This window comes from Trichoplusia ni, chromosome 6, assembly GCF_003590095.1.
Source record: "Trichoplusia ni isolate ovarian cell line Hi5 chromosome 6, tn1, whole genome shotgun sequence".
Taxonomy (NCBI): Eukaryota; Metazoa; Arthropoda; class Insecta; order Lepidoptera; family Noctuidae; genus Trichoplusia; species Trichoplusia ni.
Genome location: NC_039483.1, coordinates 16,492,593 through 16,510,237, shown reverse-complemented (window position 1 = coordinate 16,510,237; position 17,645 = coordinate 16,492,593). Strand labels below are relative to the sequence as shown.

General features: G+C 33.9%; 1 protein-coding gene across 1 annotated transcript in view; it reads left to right on the top strand.

The window, feature by feature from the left end:
- Window positions 1–16,568: 16,568 nt before the first annotated feature.
- Window positions 16,569–17,645, top strand: part of LOC113495291 (elongation of very long chain fatty acids protein AAEL008004) — a 33,589-nt gene continuing 32,512 nt past the window's right edge. The window contains exon 1 of the mRNA XM_026873960.1: window positions 16,569–16,940. Within this exon, the coding sequence (XP_026729761.1) occupies window positions 16,934–16,940 (7 nt within the window). The 5' untranslated portion in view covers window positions 16,569–16,933. The remainder of the gene's footprint in view (window positions 16,941–17,645) is intronic.

Genomic DNA, 17,645 nt, shown 5'->3' with positions numbered 1-17,645 from the left:
TGGGTGAGCATTTATGTCATAAAGATTCGGTCGTTAAATTGTTCAAGTTCGAGGTAGCTAGAAGCTAGAAAGTCTGACAACTAGTCTACTAAGGTGTGTTGTATTGTCCAGGGAACTGAGTTGAGGATTTTGGATAGGCAGTCAATCTTTATAAAACACTAGTTGTTGCACGCGACTTCGTGCCCGTGGGTAGAAGATATAAGTTATGATTCATGTATACCTGCCCGGTTCTTTTTCACATATACCATTGTATCTTAGCTCTTATCCTATTAGTCGCAGCGTGATGGTTTATAGCCTAAAGCCTTCCTCGATGAATGGTCTATTCAACACAAAAAGAATTTTTCAATTTAGACCAGTAGTAGTAGTATTATCCTTAGTAATAGAGGATAGATTAGTATAGATTGGTAATTAGCTGCATCCTGTAAGACTGAAATCCCAACATAGTTGAAAAAAGGCTTAGAAGATGACGACTTGATGCCACTTCAGGGTGAAGAAAATAATCTTATTTTTCTAAAACATTGCAATGCTAAAGTCAAAATAATTCCTTCGTCTAAATTATTAAGCCACATGAAACCTGTATGTAAACCAGATTAAATTGTCGATAGCACAGTACCTACATAACTAACATACGCCAAAGACGTTCATGTTCATGAATAATTTATAATACCAGCGTTTTACAAGTCAAATTATAATTATTCACGATTATTGTTTAGACAAACTGATGTTCATTGGGATGTGTTTGCCTTATTTTTGTTTGTTTTTATTTTGGAGTAATCCAAGAAATTTTTTCGTCATTCGAGATTTTTTAATGTCTGAATGTGTTAAGTTATAAAAAAGGCTTTGGAAAAAAAGGTTTTTTTCTTTAGGACACAATACCCCTGTAACCTGAAGGTTAGGCTACCGTGGTGATAAATATTCAAACCTTGCCTGTATCTACAGAGACCTGCAGTGGGATATTCAAATGTGGTGTTATAACTCATACATGCAATACTCACTTTAACAGTAAATTATAGAAACACTTTAAGACTTTCACTTTCTAGAAATGGATGGATTCCAAAAAACAGAGCTATAAGTTGGATTCGAACTTATATAATAACGAAACTGACTGAAAGGAAACAAAAACTAGACTTGCAGCGGTATCAGTGACATCTAGTCTTATAATTGATTTTTTTTTTAGTTTCAAGATATAAGACTATCTATAACAACCCAAAAAATACTCTCAAAGTGAAATGAAAAATGAAAGAAATTCTAGTTATTATAATAAAAATCTTTTTTAAGTGAAAGATGTGTCTACACTTCCCATTTTTATATAAATCTAGATGACCTTTCAAAGACTTCGAATAAAGACCCTTATTTGTCAAATAAAATACAGGAAAACGTAAAAAAATTAACCAACTTTTTGTGGTATCGGATATATTAATGGAGGCTGCCATTTTGACCCTTGTCAAAACTTGACGTCAAACTGATAATGTATCACCATTTCACACCCAAATACTTATAATATATTTTAGTAAATACTAGAAAAAAATTCTTGTTCTCTAAGAGAAAATTATTCTTGACATTCCATTTTTTTTCAATGCATAAATTAATAGGTTCTTATTTATCATAATTCTTAACCACTGTCTCCGGAATGACCGGAAGATATCACTATAAGTGATAAGACTGCAATTGTACCGTAACACTGTATGTAATTAATGTGATTTATTGATGTCATTCTATGGTACACTATAAAACTTATTCAATTTTATTATATGACCGCAATAAATAGAGGTTGTAAAAAATTAAACGTAAATTACAAAAAATGCTTCCCTGCTCTACGTGATGTAGGGCAGCATCTTAGTTCAGCAACCGCAAAGAAAGCCTTAAATTACAACAGTAAAATTGATCGCAATATGATTGAGGGATTTTGCCGACCGCGTCAATACTAGACCAGAATTAATAATCCCAAAATTTTAACGACCAAAATACCATAACTTACATGCATTTTATAGTCCAGAGGTTCCTGATGGCAATTTAATAGGAAGTGAACAAACTTTCCCGCACACTTGGCTTAACAACCAGGACTTGCTAACTATGACGTCACTTCGACCTCAAAACGTCACTGTCAGATTGTTATTTTCTTCTAATGGACTCTGGAAGGTACTTACTTGTAATTTACTCTTGGAGTATTTTACATTTTATTATACTGTTTAAAATGGAAATAGAACAATAATAATTATTATACTAGCTTCGATGGTCGTTTTAACTGAAGACCTCTCATATTTTGTTTCAAGAGATATAATTTTTCGGATTCCATTCCCAAACGTTACCCTATCACTGAGCCACCACTGTTTGTATCTCTGTTCGTCTTATAAATATATTATCTTAGATGAGAGATTGGCTGAGTCTTATATTTTGGGCCTTTTAAAAACACGGGAATTCCAGTCTCCGATATTTGTCATACAAAGTAATAGAGTTTTGTACGGAGATCATTCTCAAAGCGGATCTGCATCAATCTATGGAGCCGTCGCATCCGTCAATTTCAGACTCAGAGTATCATAATAATTATTAGTCTGCATTTAATATATGTATATCCAAGTATCTAAATATATACGCATATCTAAATCTAATTTCGAATACCCTGGACTATGCGGTGTTGCATTTACTAGTTCATATTTGAGAAGTTGGTGCCGCAAGGAAGCAAACAGCGTAAAATTAGTACAATGGCCCAACTAACACAGAACTGGCTGAAGTGGCTTGAAGTTACATGAATCTTATGCTTGTATGCAGACTGTGGTTTGGAGTACAGTCACCAACAAAACTCCATTAACGGTTTTTTAATAAAATACGTGACCAATGAGTTAGGTGTCGCTGCGATTAGGGAGTGGAAAGGGCATGTAAAGTCCAGTTTGTATATTTGATCATGCAGTTTGCAACAATTTTTGTATTTATTGGTACAAAGTAATAAATTTTTATAATAACTATCGTGAGACTAATTCATTATTAAATGATGTAACGGTTTACTCACGCGTATTTATCGGGGTAGCCCGACGCGCGTATTTATCGGGATCGCGAGTCGAACAGTTCGACTCGCGATCCCGCCGCTTCTGCTCATGATTAAGGACTCCGGTTGGGTCCGAAACTAGTCGGGCTACCCCGATAAATACGCGTGAATAAACCGTTACATCATTTAATAAAGTAATAAATATTTAAACTTAGTATTTTTATTATGATCTAGCGATCTATCGTCAGTCATGACCATGCCTAGAGGCTCTACTATAACGTTTTAATGCCATAATGGTTGTGGAAACGTGACAATGCAATACAAAGTGTGAGCGGCATCAGTCTATCGTCCATACCATGGACATGGCGTTAGGACCTAAGTTCAACCAACATTCCTAACTTACGTAGATTTTGTTGAATGCTCACAAAACAGAGAGATTCTAAACCAAACGAGAATAATCCACGTAGTACAAGTGATAAATTATTACAAAGACTTTTTACTTCCAACAGTTGTATCGTACAACGTACGAGAAATCATCCGGAATAGCTGAAGTTTAACAATTTAAAAGACTTGTTCGCTGTACATTACTTGTCTTTCATACCATAAGTTTGCATTAGGGAACGCTTCGCGTAATGTAGTGAGCATAAAAGTTGTTTATAAGGCGTTACAACCGTAATGCACACTTGAATATTATTTTGGGAGTACGGCACCGAAAGTTTGGCGGTTTGAGGTAAATCTCGAAGCAATTATGCTAAGAGTTGGGAACCTTTATTGCCAATTCTACTTAGAATAGTAGCTTTTTTACACCATCATTTACTTACTCCTCTTTAAGGGTCCGTTCTAAAAGGGTAAAAACGGAAACCAGTCCGTACTTGTCAAATACTGATATATCTCAATTTGTTCTTTTATCCTGTTAAGGATAGGATTGTTTTTATCTTTCTGATCTTTTACAAATGTCCATTCGAAATCAACTGCCGTTTTCTCCTCTCGTTCCAATCGCCAAATTCAATTTCACTTAAAAAAAAAGACTCGCGTTTTTTATCTTCTCGCTAACAAACTGTCTGGGGCGTCTATAAACTGATTAATAAAGCTTCGCAGACCTTTGCACTCTGGACTCATTTGTTCCCGCCTTGTTCGAACCACCATTTATTAGAGAATACCATTATTCACTGAGTAATTTCGTAACTTTACGGATAATTCTACGCTGTTCAGAAATTTAGGACGGACGAGGTACTGGGCATTTGATTACGTACGTATTGTCTTAGTCGGGCACTCCCGATAAATACACGTGAGTAAACCGTTACATTTTTAATAATGAATCAGTCTCACGATAGTGATTATTAAAAAAAAGTATTGTCTTAGTAACCAGATAATTATCTAGTAAATATATTATAGAAACGTTTGTAAGAACTTAATTGCTTAGTGAGTTTAATTAATTTTGTTCTTTTTTTCTTTCATGCCAATGGGTTAGCTCCTACTCCTACTTAATTTACATTTTTTTTGTACAAGGATCAAATCGGTTTAGTCGGCTAATAATATTTCAACACATTTTTTTTTCTTAAAAAGTATTGTAAGAATATGGAGCAATTTCGAAAAATATAGAACAGAACATAAAACATTCATCAACAGCGCCTAAAAATAACACTGCACAAAGAGTAAGTTCAGAACTTATTGCTAATCATTTTATCGTAGGCGTATTTCATATTTTCGGTACAAACTCCACTAATAGCCCGGAACACGCAATATGGCGTTGTAAATTGCAAACAAATTAAAACAAATTGCCAAAATTAATATTTGTGGCATTATTTTGGGAAAATATCATTCGAAATTCTGGTAAAGTCCGTTTGTATTAAACGCTTTGGTATTGTAGACGTTGTGATTTAAGGATTTCATAAATCCTACCTTATTGAGAAAATTAAATCATTATGACATTTATTGTATCTTAAAACTTTGAATTGTTATAAACGAGAGGCCTTAGTCGGACCTAATCTGACTAAACCTTCTTAATATCTAGGTATTTATGATACGGAATTTTATAATTAATTTTTACGAACACTACTGAAAACAGTAGATACCTAATTAATTTTTTATCTAATCGACGACTGGAATGGAATGCTGGTACAAACGCCATCTATGAAGTGAATGATAAACAAGAAAGGTCGCTCTCGCCTACCTTTACAATGGTTTGGAAAGTGGACCTTGTTGATGTCGCACGCTATCTTAATCTGCAATTTTGTAAATAGATGGCGTTGAAAAATAGATTGTAAAATGATCGACCCCTGTTCTGTTTTCGCAGGATTTGAGCAAAAGTTAAGACGGTAATGACTGGGTCAATGTATGGATTTACTTATTTTACTTTAATGAATGTTATTGGTACTATTTTTCACAACTTATACAGCCTCTTTTCTGAAAATGCTGGGGAATCTTCATGTACACCAACCTCCATGGGATAGGAAGTGTATGATGTCAGAGTTTTATTGGCTGAACCTTAACCGCTTTATAACCTCTTTTGCATTTGGCCGCCGTTTGGCAGTAAGGGCCAGGCCACACGGTGCGGCACCGCACCGCACCGTGTGGCCTGGCCCTTACTGTGCGCACAGTCTGAGCCTGATTTTTTATTTACATACAAAGGTTTTAAAAATCACTCAGTAAAAAAAAACCAAAATCAAGAGGGATAACTTATTAGGTTCAATGAACTGATTTCACATGATGGACCGGACTCAGCAAGATCTAACTTTTGACTTTCAATAAAAAATAACCTGTCACCCTTTTCTTAATGAAGGTTTTAACTGGAAGGTTAAAGAGGTTGAGATGAGAGTAAAAAACTATTTGCTGGTATCAAGATGCAAACAACTTCTTAGTTGATTTTTAAATTACAACAAAATATCAATGTCATGAAAGGTATTTTTGGTCAAATTTTATAGTTCTAGCAAGCAGAACTTTTAAGCAAAAATTTACACAATTTTAATCACCATCGACTTAAATCTAAAACTAATAAATAAGTGCGCACTCAACTTTACAAATCTGTTTTCAAGAACGAAATTCATTTCGCTTTGTTTAGACACTACTCAGTAACAATGTTTAGTGTGTCAAGTATGAAAAACCACTTGTAATTGGTCACCACAACTATTACTGTTTAATTTAATACAGTCCAATGACTGATATAGGAAGCCTGCCTCGTGGGCATGGGTCCTTGACATTCTGGAAAGTTGTAGCAGCAAAAAAAAATCTAGAATATCCTTTCTTTGACTTTATCTTCATGATCATCATTCAATTGAATTCCCCACTACCTGACATAGGCATTATCTAACGAAGTATAAAAAGTCCTCAAAACTTTAGGTACAAAGAAAAAATCGCTGTCCTCCATCGATTGAAGTTCAATAGAAGCTGTGTCATGGGAAAAGGCCTTTTTTACGATGCTATAATACGATGGTATAATTACATGCCCGCGAAAAAATGTTCCGAAATTCCGAAAGACTTAAAATCTGAAACAAAAAACAGGGTATATGTATTTACTATTGTTTTTTTCTTAAAAAAACCTTAATACATTACTCATAACCGTTGCCCATTTCTAATAACAAGACAAAAACATAACATTATACGCTGTACTTTACATTACTTTGTCAAGTGAAAGGTTTGTCCTTGCGATCTTTACAACCACTTTACACCATAAATCATGGCATTACACACGTTTAGGTTTTGTCACATTTAAATACAGCTATGGGGATAATACTTAGTAGTAGGTACTTCTAGAATGTGTGTAGAAGAATTAATTTGAGATCATTAATTTGCGAATATTGAATGAAGATGTCACGGTAATTCGTGAATGGGAGGTGTTGAAACAATTATGTATTAGGCCGTGGTTTGTATGGAACGGCCTACTTAGAGTTAATTAAAATAATTGTGTATTTACGGTAATTCTGGGGAGTGGTTTGGTATTGCATTTATTTTGCAAATGATTTCTGAATTCCACCCCAGTTCCTTAGACAATCTAGAATTTTGATATTAATTAATCTTTTTTTTTCTAATTTGTCGTATCTCGCCGGACATGGAACCATTTTTTGCGCTTAAGAACATCATTTATTAAAATGATTGTATTTTTTTCGAATTTTGATGAGGTCAAAAGCAGGTAAAATAATGTCGGTAACAAAAAAACCGTGAAAAACCTTACATCTTCGGTCACAAACACGTAATTTACTCGTAAGTCATTATATGTCATGCTTGTAATATTATGATGTACGTCATTTCTATTGAAACAGCCGTCTAGATCTAAAGTTTATTTCAAAATCCGCTATAAGTGTCATCCCACATCATCCTTTATTTATAAACTTTCCTCTTGCCGGTGAAACTCATTTCTCTGCTTATTTCTCATATTACTTCTTGGGGCACCTAATACAACAAATCTTAAACCATATTTTTTATTTGTGTCTACAACCATCCGATGCCCACCGCGCCGTCGAAAACAATAGATTGGCATTCTTTGGATCCCATGTAACGACGACAGATCTCATTTAGCAAAGATGGGCATGTGCGGCAAGCTTGCAACATTAAAAATATTTATCAATATCCCAGTGCCGATGATAAAGTTGGGGATACATAACTCTTTGAACCCTCCTAATATTGCTTTTCTTGTACAAACATCATCTTTACTACCAAAGACTTAAATCTTAAAATAGCTTAACCCTAAAATAGCCCATCAATAAAACTGTACGATATAACATAATTCAATCAACAAAACAAAGTCGCTCTTCATTAAGGTGCGCCAGATACTTACAAAACTTGACCATGACCTCCGTTCATTCATTTCGCGCATAAAATTTAACAACATTAGCTATTGTAATTTAACATGTTTTGCAACTTTCATGGCGATCGGCATACGCAGTATTGACCGAAGCTAAGCGGATCAAATGTTACGTAAAGGACTCGTAGTTGGTAACCCACAACCTCCTAAAACCGTGCTCGGGTAGCTGTTGAAGTGAGATGCCGTTATTCACCGTATAGAGCGCTGTCTTATTCTGAACCTACCACTGCAGCAGTGTGGCTATTGTTAGGAATTCATACGTCAAAACGTCGAATCCGATCGCCAATTCTTCTTATTAGCAAATGTCCAAATTGGTCAAATCAATGCTTAAATGATTGTTCAATTAACTTAAATGTGCTTTTGTAATCATTATTAGTAATTAAATGTCAATACTATAATATTTGAGTGGTAGAATAGTGTTCATCATTGGTATACCTTTGTTTATTTTTATCGTCATGTTTGTTCCAAGTAAGGATGCCAATTGTATCATAGTATGTAGCTAGGAAATCATCTGATGGTTTTACGTTTTTTTTAACAATTTTATTCAGTTTCAAGTAGTCTGAAGGATTTTCAATATTATTTTGGTAAACGCTTTGAATTTTTTGAGTGGGTTTGTCGTTGTGATCTCAACCACTTATCGTGTAATCATATCCCCGCTGTATCAATAAGTAATAATTATACAGTTTATTATTAACCTTTAAGTGCAAAAACTAAAACAGCAAAAGATATTTAATATTAAGGTCATAATGGCTTCTACACTAATAATAAACTAGTAGATAATAAAAGACATGGTAATGATTTCAGAGTTATATTCGTACCTGTTTCCATTAACACCTACATTGCACCGTATTTCACGTCAAAATTGTTATGACTTTTTCACATTTAAAAAAAACTGGTACCAAGAAGTTTGTATTAATACTATCGGAATTGAGGAACAAGGATAGCGCATTACCTCCATGAAGCTTCCTCTCGCTTCCAACACGGATCACTTGCGCATATAAAAACTTCGCAGTGACGGGATTGGAGTCTGTTTATAGCTTTCTTGATTTCCGTCTCCATCGTGGGTAACGAAGAGTAGGTTGATGAGCGTGGTCACGTCAGAAGGTCATTGCTATCAAGTATCTTCAATAATTATAGCAAAATTTATTCTTTATTATTTTCCTACGCTATAAATAGTAATGCAACCTTTTTTAAATACACTTCTGAATATTTAATTGCATATTAATTCCTCCTTTTTTAAATACCACTGTAGTTGATTTATTACTGTGACGCTGTTATCTAATATTTTATTTTATTAATTTAAATTGCATGCTCAGATAAAGCCGGATTATTTATTGATCAGACTTAGTATGGGATGGCGTTTTGCCTAGGTTGAGGAGGTCAGATAGGCCGTCGCTCCTTGTAAAACACTGGGACTTAGCTGCATCCGGTTAGACTGAAAGAAGACCCAAACACAATTAGTCGAAAAATCTAGGCGTAGATGATATTTATTTCAAGAAGATGGAAATATATAAAAACAGCCGGGCCAGGATCAAAACTACTGTACGCTGATGAAAAAAGGCTTATGGTTAAACCTGTTGGAAAAATCGGTTGAGAAATTGGTTGAAAAAACATTAACATCTTGGTAAGGCGAAAAATATAAGTAAGTTAAGTACAGTGTTGTAAAAGAAGTACAACTTTATTTATGTGCCTTTACGGACCATTTATAAAACACAAGTGTTGACATAAAGCTGCATATATTTGTTCTACTTGAAATTTATTATGCAGGAAAACTAATGGAAATATAACACTTGACTGATAGATCTATAACTTCTGTCATAGAACATGAATTATATTTGTCACTTGAGCCAAGAAGCTGTCTGGATCTAAATAAATGGTTTCTGGAAGGATTTCTGATGGTGTGTCCCTCTAGGTATTTTTGTTTGGCGGTAGTATCCTCATAGGCTTCCATTCCCTCGGACGAGGAAGCATTGAGCTATGTCATTCGCGTTTTGGTATTGATGCATGGAAATGCATTGCAATTTATTATTTTTTAATTTTGAAGGTAAAGGGATCTGTCGGATTTTTGCTGGCTAAACCAACCGGAATTCTTCTCCGTTCCTTGAAGTCAGAGTCTAAAAATAAACGCTTTCGCAGCCTATCCCGGCAATGAAAATATGTGTGTGAACAAAAAATGCAAGTCACAAGCAGTTCGCTGGAGAAATATTCTATATTATTATTGATGTTCATTTATAAACCTAGGCTCAATCTTTCAAGGTGTAAATAGACGTCATATTTCTGAACTTTGAACGAATGCTTAGGAAATACCTTGCACTATGCCGGGCAATACAGTAGTCCAACTAAGCCATCTTTCTACCTCATGAATTTGTCTATGATTGTTTGTTACATTTTAATTAAGTAGAATTTATTTTCATCGTAGATTCAAAAATCTAATTATATTAAACGCATTAGCTCCAGTATATCTCTTTTTTCCTTATTTTTAGTCCAAATGAAGTTTGAAGACATTGACTGCAAAAATGTAAAAAAAAAACAATTTACACAAACTCTTTATACAAAAGGGTCTCAATCTCATCAATAAATCAATGACCTTGATTTTGAGGTCTCCGTTTAGAAATCTGTACTTGAAAACTACTGGTTGGAATTTAGGAAGCATTGGCCATTTCTCGTCGACTAACCGTGACTCAACCGATTCTTAGACCTTAACCTTATGCCTCGAATATTACAAAATGTATGTCCGATTGAAAGCTTGAATCAATATTTCAATAGTGACTTGACAATTAGTTTAGCCTTCAATTTTCCTAGAAAATCATTTGATGTTTTATTTTAATTATTTGTTTGGAATGAATCATTCATGTTGCTACATACAGGTTTTGTTTTTCCCTAAAAATGTAATAACTATAATAATAACACTTTTACTTTAGTTACTTTTATAGTATTATAGTATAACCTTTATAAAAAATAGATTTTTTTTAAAATCGTCGCTGATTATCGTTACTCCCTTATTATTTTATCTTGCAGATTAAATAAGGCTTTTATTTAATCCTTATAATGTACATCAATTATAATTTAAATTAAATGGAAATGCGGTGAGCGGAATTTTTGATAGCGTTCTTAACTAAAATATATTGCCTGTCTAGTTATATCTAACTCTTTAAGAAGGATTGTAAGATGTAATCGAAAGGTTTGTTCTGAAATTTTGTGCAAAGCCAGAAATTAGATACAGATGAATAAAAAAAATGAAATTTGAAAATGAAATTTGAAGATTGATAATTTTTTCATATTTTTGTGGGGTCTTACCACTCAGATTTAAAAAAAATCTTTTTTTTTTCACAACAGTACTCAATCTTCACAAACAAATCGATGAAGATGAAGTCGATCTCACGTTTCTCGATATTATAATTGGAAATTCTGTTAACACATAATTAGCATAATCATCTCAAGTTTCAAGGTATTGCCGACCTCAAGATTCCATAAGACCTCCACGAAAGTAAGTCATTATCTACACTCACTTGTTTCATCTTTCACAACCAATTACCACACTTTCCCTCACTAAACCCCAAATTCTTAAACTAAACTTTACTTTAAAGATTCTTGATGATCTACCTGTTTCTTTCCTATCGCCTTAGCTGGATAAAGACAGCACGAGGCTTAACAATTTCATCATTATTTTCTCCCGAGAACTTCGATGATGACTTCATTAAAAGAGCGTTGTAAAAGTCGTGTTATTAGCACCCAATTTGCGGTTTCTTTTGTAATAAGAGAGATGTTAGCCTTATTGGACACGCACGCAGCTCCATTATTTTCAAAGATCCGCAAACATCATGGAAACTTTAGTCGACTCTTGCTCCCGGGCAACTGCCGCTTCTTTTGTCTTGCCTTTGCCACCATTCTCTCACTGCCTTAGTCCATCTTCTACGGGCCAGTCATTATCACTTTGCCTAGCCAAGTTATCTATCTTATGAAAATTATACATTCAAATGACCAAAATATATAAAATAATAGTGCAACAATTTTAAAAAGTGTCTTTGTACGGAACAACTTTTGTTACAACAGTCATTCATACGTCGGGGACATTTCTGATTCCGATGAATCCATTTTTTTCCTCTTCCAACACACCGACAGAGATATAACGATGTCCAGATTTACCTTTCAAATATGTTTTGACATCGGCACTTAATATAATATAAACGTCTTACCCTATTTTGGAGTGCAGAAAAAATATTGGAACTGGTTTGCACAGATAAAATCTGACTTAGAGCAAAAACTTGTGGGACACATCACTGTTGATGTCATGTGGCTTTGGTTTAGTAGTCATTGGTATAGGAGGTAATAACTATTCTTGAATCTTCTGTTTCGTTAAAGACACTGCATCAAAAAGCATTGTTCTCATTGTTCATTAAATATTTGGCTGTTTAACTTACTTTGAGTAATGAGTGACGAATTCAGAGAAAGGCTTAATAGTAATCATCAGGATTCTACTGTAAAAGTAGTAATTTAATCGTCGTTAATAAAAATATCCGTAACTTAAATGTGTTTAACAAATATTATGTTTAAAATTTTAAATGGTATTATTTTTTACTAGCCCGCATCAGTTTCTAAAAACAACAAGATTCTGTGTCAAAAATTATGTACCTTTATTTTTTAAATAATTAAATAATCAATAATTGATTAATATGTTCTCATATGACAAATTAAACTGCCTAACATGCCAAGGCTATCAGCAATTTACTGATTTATCCCAGCTACTACTACAAAAGTAAGTACATAGGCCTAATAGTTACGCTTTCAGCAAACAAGCTATGACCATGGGATGTTAAATTTTGGGCCATTGGAGGCAAGCAACTATGATTTGAAACCGTTTGTATTTGTAATGAATTATCACTTTCAAAATTGTGAACACATTGTTAGGAAATCTAAGTGCTCATGGGATTTGCGCGTTACTTTAAAAATCGGCGAGACACTGCTCTCAAAATTTAAGGTCCCGTAGAATTATGACTAGAATCATTTTCACAAATAATGCATGAATGTTGTTGTTACTGTTTATTCTAATCCAGTTCAGTCTGTTACGGTCATCAAGATTTTAATTTTTATTGAAAAAATGTTATAAGTGACCTATTTATGCAAAACCCAAGTCGCAAGTCCAGATTATTTTTTATCTTTAATATGATTCTCTCAAAGATTTTTACAGTTTAAAGCCCGTCACAAAAACCGTCGTCGCTTAGTTAGGATTAATTATATTTTATTACAATACTATTAACCATGTAGTGATTTTGACTTAATTTATTCAATTATCAAAAAAAAAATACAGTTATTTTCTAACTAACATGCTACTTATCTCTCATTAGCATTATATCCCGTGGAGCGAAAAATGCATAAAAAATATTTAATATCCACAATTTGCTGATTGCACTTTTATTAGGCAGTTTATCGATACTGTTTCCCATACTGTTACCCTATAAACTTACCCACGCTTAAAAAAGTACTTATTTCTAGTAAAGAAAGCACAGTTTTATAGAAAAACCGGTTGCGATGTGACAAAATTGACTTCGGAAGAATTTTCTGTAGTCGATAAAATAATCGATTCGGCCATTCTGAAGACTTTATCTCACAAAATGTACTTTTATGGTGCATATCATTTACTGTAATGATTTTTTGGATTGAAACTGCATGGATGCACGTGATAGAACTGGTGAAGATTATTATGTATCGGAGGCATGCTATTATGAGGGTTTGTAAACAGTAACTGACTCGGCTGATTCGTAAGATTTATGACAATACTTTTTTATTTCAATTGAAATAACAAGTAAATAAAGGGCACATATCTATTAGATCTTGGAGATGTGTTATTGAAATTTAATCTTATTAAATAAGACCGGTAAAGTAGTTAAAGCCGCTGTTTAAGCTAACTGCAGCGATTATCAAATGTCTAAAAAATTTTTTTCTCATTGACTAAGCATAATCACGCGTATTTATATGAATCACCCGACTAGTTTCGGATTCACTTTACCTTTACTTTTAAGGCTTATTAAGTTATCATAAACAGATACAAAAAAAATATTAATATTCTATAATCATTTAGCAATGAACTTGACATGACATTTTTTTTACAATACGATTGATAGAGAGATTAATGAGAATCATTACAGAATATTCTTCAGGTTTTTCAAAATAAACTTGATTTTTCTTTGTTCACTCAGCCCTAAAACACCAGACAGATAACCTGCAAGCAAACTCATCGTTCCCCACACTTCTAAAGACAATTTTATTGTAGTGTCCGGTGATAAAATAACTTCAGATACAGTAATTATAAAACCATAACAAGTAATTACAAACCAGTTATAAAGGTATTGATTAGCGTCCAGTCCATTAACAATTATAATTATAACATGATAAGCATTAAATATTTTATTAAAAAGGTTGTCGTCGAGAGAAAACGCAATGATTTGGTAGAAAACAAGTATTATAAAATACTTTGTGAAAAAATAAACTTGCAATGCAAAAATCACCACTGGGCCCGGATTCTGGTAATTACAATGGCCGATAAATGGATGGCAATTGGAATCAATTTGAAACTATCTCTATTCTATTGAAAATGATATTGGCCGTCAGTGTTCCCCCCTCCGTACTGAATTTTCAATTATTGTGTTGGAAAAATACTTAGAATAATAGTGCCAATTTAATCCAATTTTTATTCATTCATTGGCTATTGTGAATAGCAGAGTCGGGGCTTTGGTGGTCTTGCGACTTTATGTTGTTATTACTGTATACAAATGCATATTCGAGCCTGACGCAGGCTAGAAACCAATGTGACTTTTTGAAAGTCATAATTATGTATTGTCCTAATTATTCTAAGACACCACTAACGGTGAAGAGAAATCGCACAAGGAAACTTTTTTATTTTATTAAGCCATTACTGTCCCACTGCAGGGCAAAGGCCTCGATTAGATTTTTCCACTCGTATCTGAAATTGCAACCCGAAGTAGGTCACTTCGGGTTGCGAGTGTGGTGATCATTTCTATATCCTTTCCTATATGAGAAGAGGCCTCTGTATCCTTATATAGGTAGGTTTCTGCACACTTAACGGTAAGAAGAGACCCTTGGCTCTAAATTTGAAGGTAGCACCCACTTATTTATTTGTAATACAGCCGATTTGTTCTTTTTTAGCCTATTTTTGCGGAATCCTCGCATACGATTGGATTCCGACTCGCTCTTGACTGGCCTTATTATGATCCCCGACGAACGTATACATTACCACTGGCGGGTTATCACTAGCCCTCAAAGTAGGACTGTTCTAGTTTCTCAAGAGATTTTAGGCCTTGTGCATCGTGATGCTTTTAAAATTGCAACACTATAATTAAGAGGCCTTTAAAGTCCGACTACTATCTATTAAATGATGCAACAGTTTACTCAATAATATTAATCGGGATTGCCCGACTAATTTCTTTGGTTGGGTCGAAAACTAGTCGCGCAGTCACGCCTAATAAAGAAAGTTGCTATAAATAAGACGAGATTTAAATTTTGATTTTGTTGTTACTTCCTAATTTTAAGATAAATTCCAGGATAATTGCCTAGCAACGAAAGAAACATCTTCCTTACCACAAATATGCTGGTTCATTAATATTTTGATGGTTATTACAATTAACAAATCTATAAGGAAGCTATTAATTCCCGCTTCTAATGTACCTCTACATTTACATCAGTTTTTGTAAACCACAGTAATTGTTAGGTGTCGTGTCGACGTGTTTTGTAACACGAACTTAACAGACAAATTAACGTAATTAATGTATTATCTCTGTCGGTCCGTTTGCTTGTATCCTCGCCTGAGATATCGATCTACAAGTATCATCTGTTCAACTGGTTTCCAGGTCTTACTTGATAAACTTAGAAGACGAATCATTTCTGTCCTGTTAAGGTCCTAGAACACTCCAAGGAAATTTCCTCATATTTTTATGAAAAAGGAGGAGTGAGAATTGGTCTCGAAGTGGTAGTGAGCAGGATCCCGATTCTCCTATTTACAATGATCCAATTTCAATTTGTTCGTAAGCCATTGTAAATAGCAGAATTGGCCCAAGTCACATATGATGCCGATGAAACGATCGGGTCAGACTGATAACTGAGTGTAGACCGCGCATCGGTAAACGTAGTGTCGGGAGATGGGGATTATTATTAATTTTATTTTGAGTAAAAACGTCTCCCGCATTAAAGTCACATCACACGAAAGCTTGTCTTACGCGGGTATCGAACCCGCGACACATTGCGCCACTGTGGGTTTAGCGGGATGAACTCAACCACTAGGCTATCCATGCAGGGAGTGCATCTAGAGGGTGGGAATAATATTCGTAGCTCTAAGCTACGTAGCATTGAGCTCAGTCTCGTGCCGTGGGAGAGGCCTATGTCCAGCAGTGGACGGAGACAAGCTGCTGGTGACGATTAGCATTGTATGAAAATTCTCGAAACACAGTATAATAAAAGGTGTAGACTATAAATATTTATAGAATGCATGAAGACTGCCTTCATAGATCGTGAAAATCAGAAATGCCCATAGTATTTTATTTTACAACCTTGTTTATATTTCTATACGGTCTTTTTTCATTTTATAGGTATCTTAAGCAAAATTATGGAGAAATAATATTATTGTTTAACTTATATTAACAAAAAGTTCCTTCAGTCCTTGAACTACTGATTTTAATTTATAGAAAAGAGAAGGTATAAATCATTTACACTACATTGACAACAGTATCGACCACAAAAAAAAAACGATAATGTATCACAAAAAATAAACGTTACATAAAACTACGTGTTCAATTACGTTGGTGAGATAACACGTATCGTCACGTACATCGATCTACTAAACCTTTATCGAGCAGCGCGCACCGAATGTTTATTATACCTGCGTCGGCGCAACACCCTTGCATTTTGTTCCGATCTAACGACAAGCGCGCCCGCACGCAGCATCCATTCACATTTTAAATTTCAAAAAAAAAACGAACATTGATTACAAACATTTTTTCAAGAATTTTGTTTTTTAAATAACTCGTGTTTATTTTTAAGTGTAGTGTTTATTTAAATGTTAGATTCATTTGTTAGTTAATATTTAGTGTAACGGCTGTGGTTTTAGACATTACCAATTAGTGTTGGAATTGACAAATATGAACGGTGAGTTATTGTTTCATTACTTAAGAGTTTGGGAATTATTTGAGCAATATGTCAACTCGTGTATTAATTATATGCCATTAATATACTTGCTCCCATTAACTGACACATTGTTGTATTTTTTCTTTTATTCGTTGCCTTTTGTTTGTTATGTCTGATTAATTGCTCTTTTGATAACTTGATTAGACTTGATACCTAATTAGCACTGTCGTGACACGGCCATTGTAACTTAGTCGAAACGTCGGGCTAATCAAAGTAAAAAAATCGCGTATTATTTTATGTTAATGTAATTGGCACCGTCTTTTATTCGAGTATTCTTAGTTCAAGCAAATATTTGTAAAAAAAGTTTATAAAGAAAAAGCTAACAATATATTTTTATTTGTTTGTCTTTAAAATTTTAAATTAATAAATAATTTAGCATGAAGTTCGATACGAAACAGACAGTTAAATTATCAAGTCAATCAGAATGTCAAGTTGTGCAAGAATAATATTAAAATATCAATTTATTTATCATGGCTTCTTTTTATCTGCTTATTTTGATAGAAATTATTTTGAAGTTACAAAGCTATTTAGTTTTTCGCGAAATTAATTAAATAATACAATTAAACGCAACCAGATGACACTCAGGAATCTTGTTTCCAAAATTATTAAAGTTTGTTAACCCAAATATTTTTTTAATAGAAAAACAAGAAACTACCTTTTTCAAAT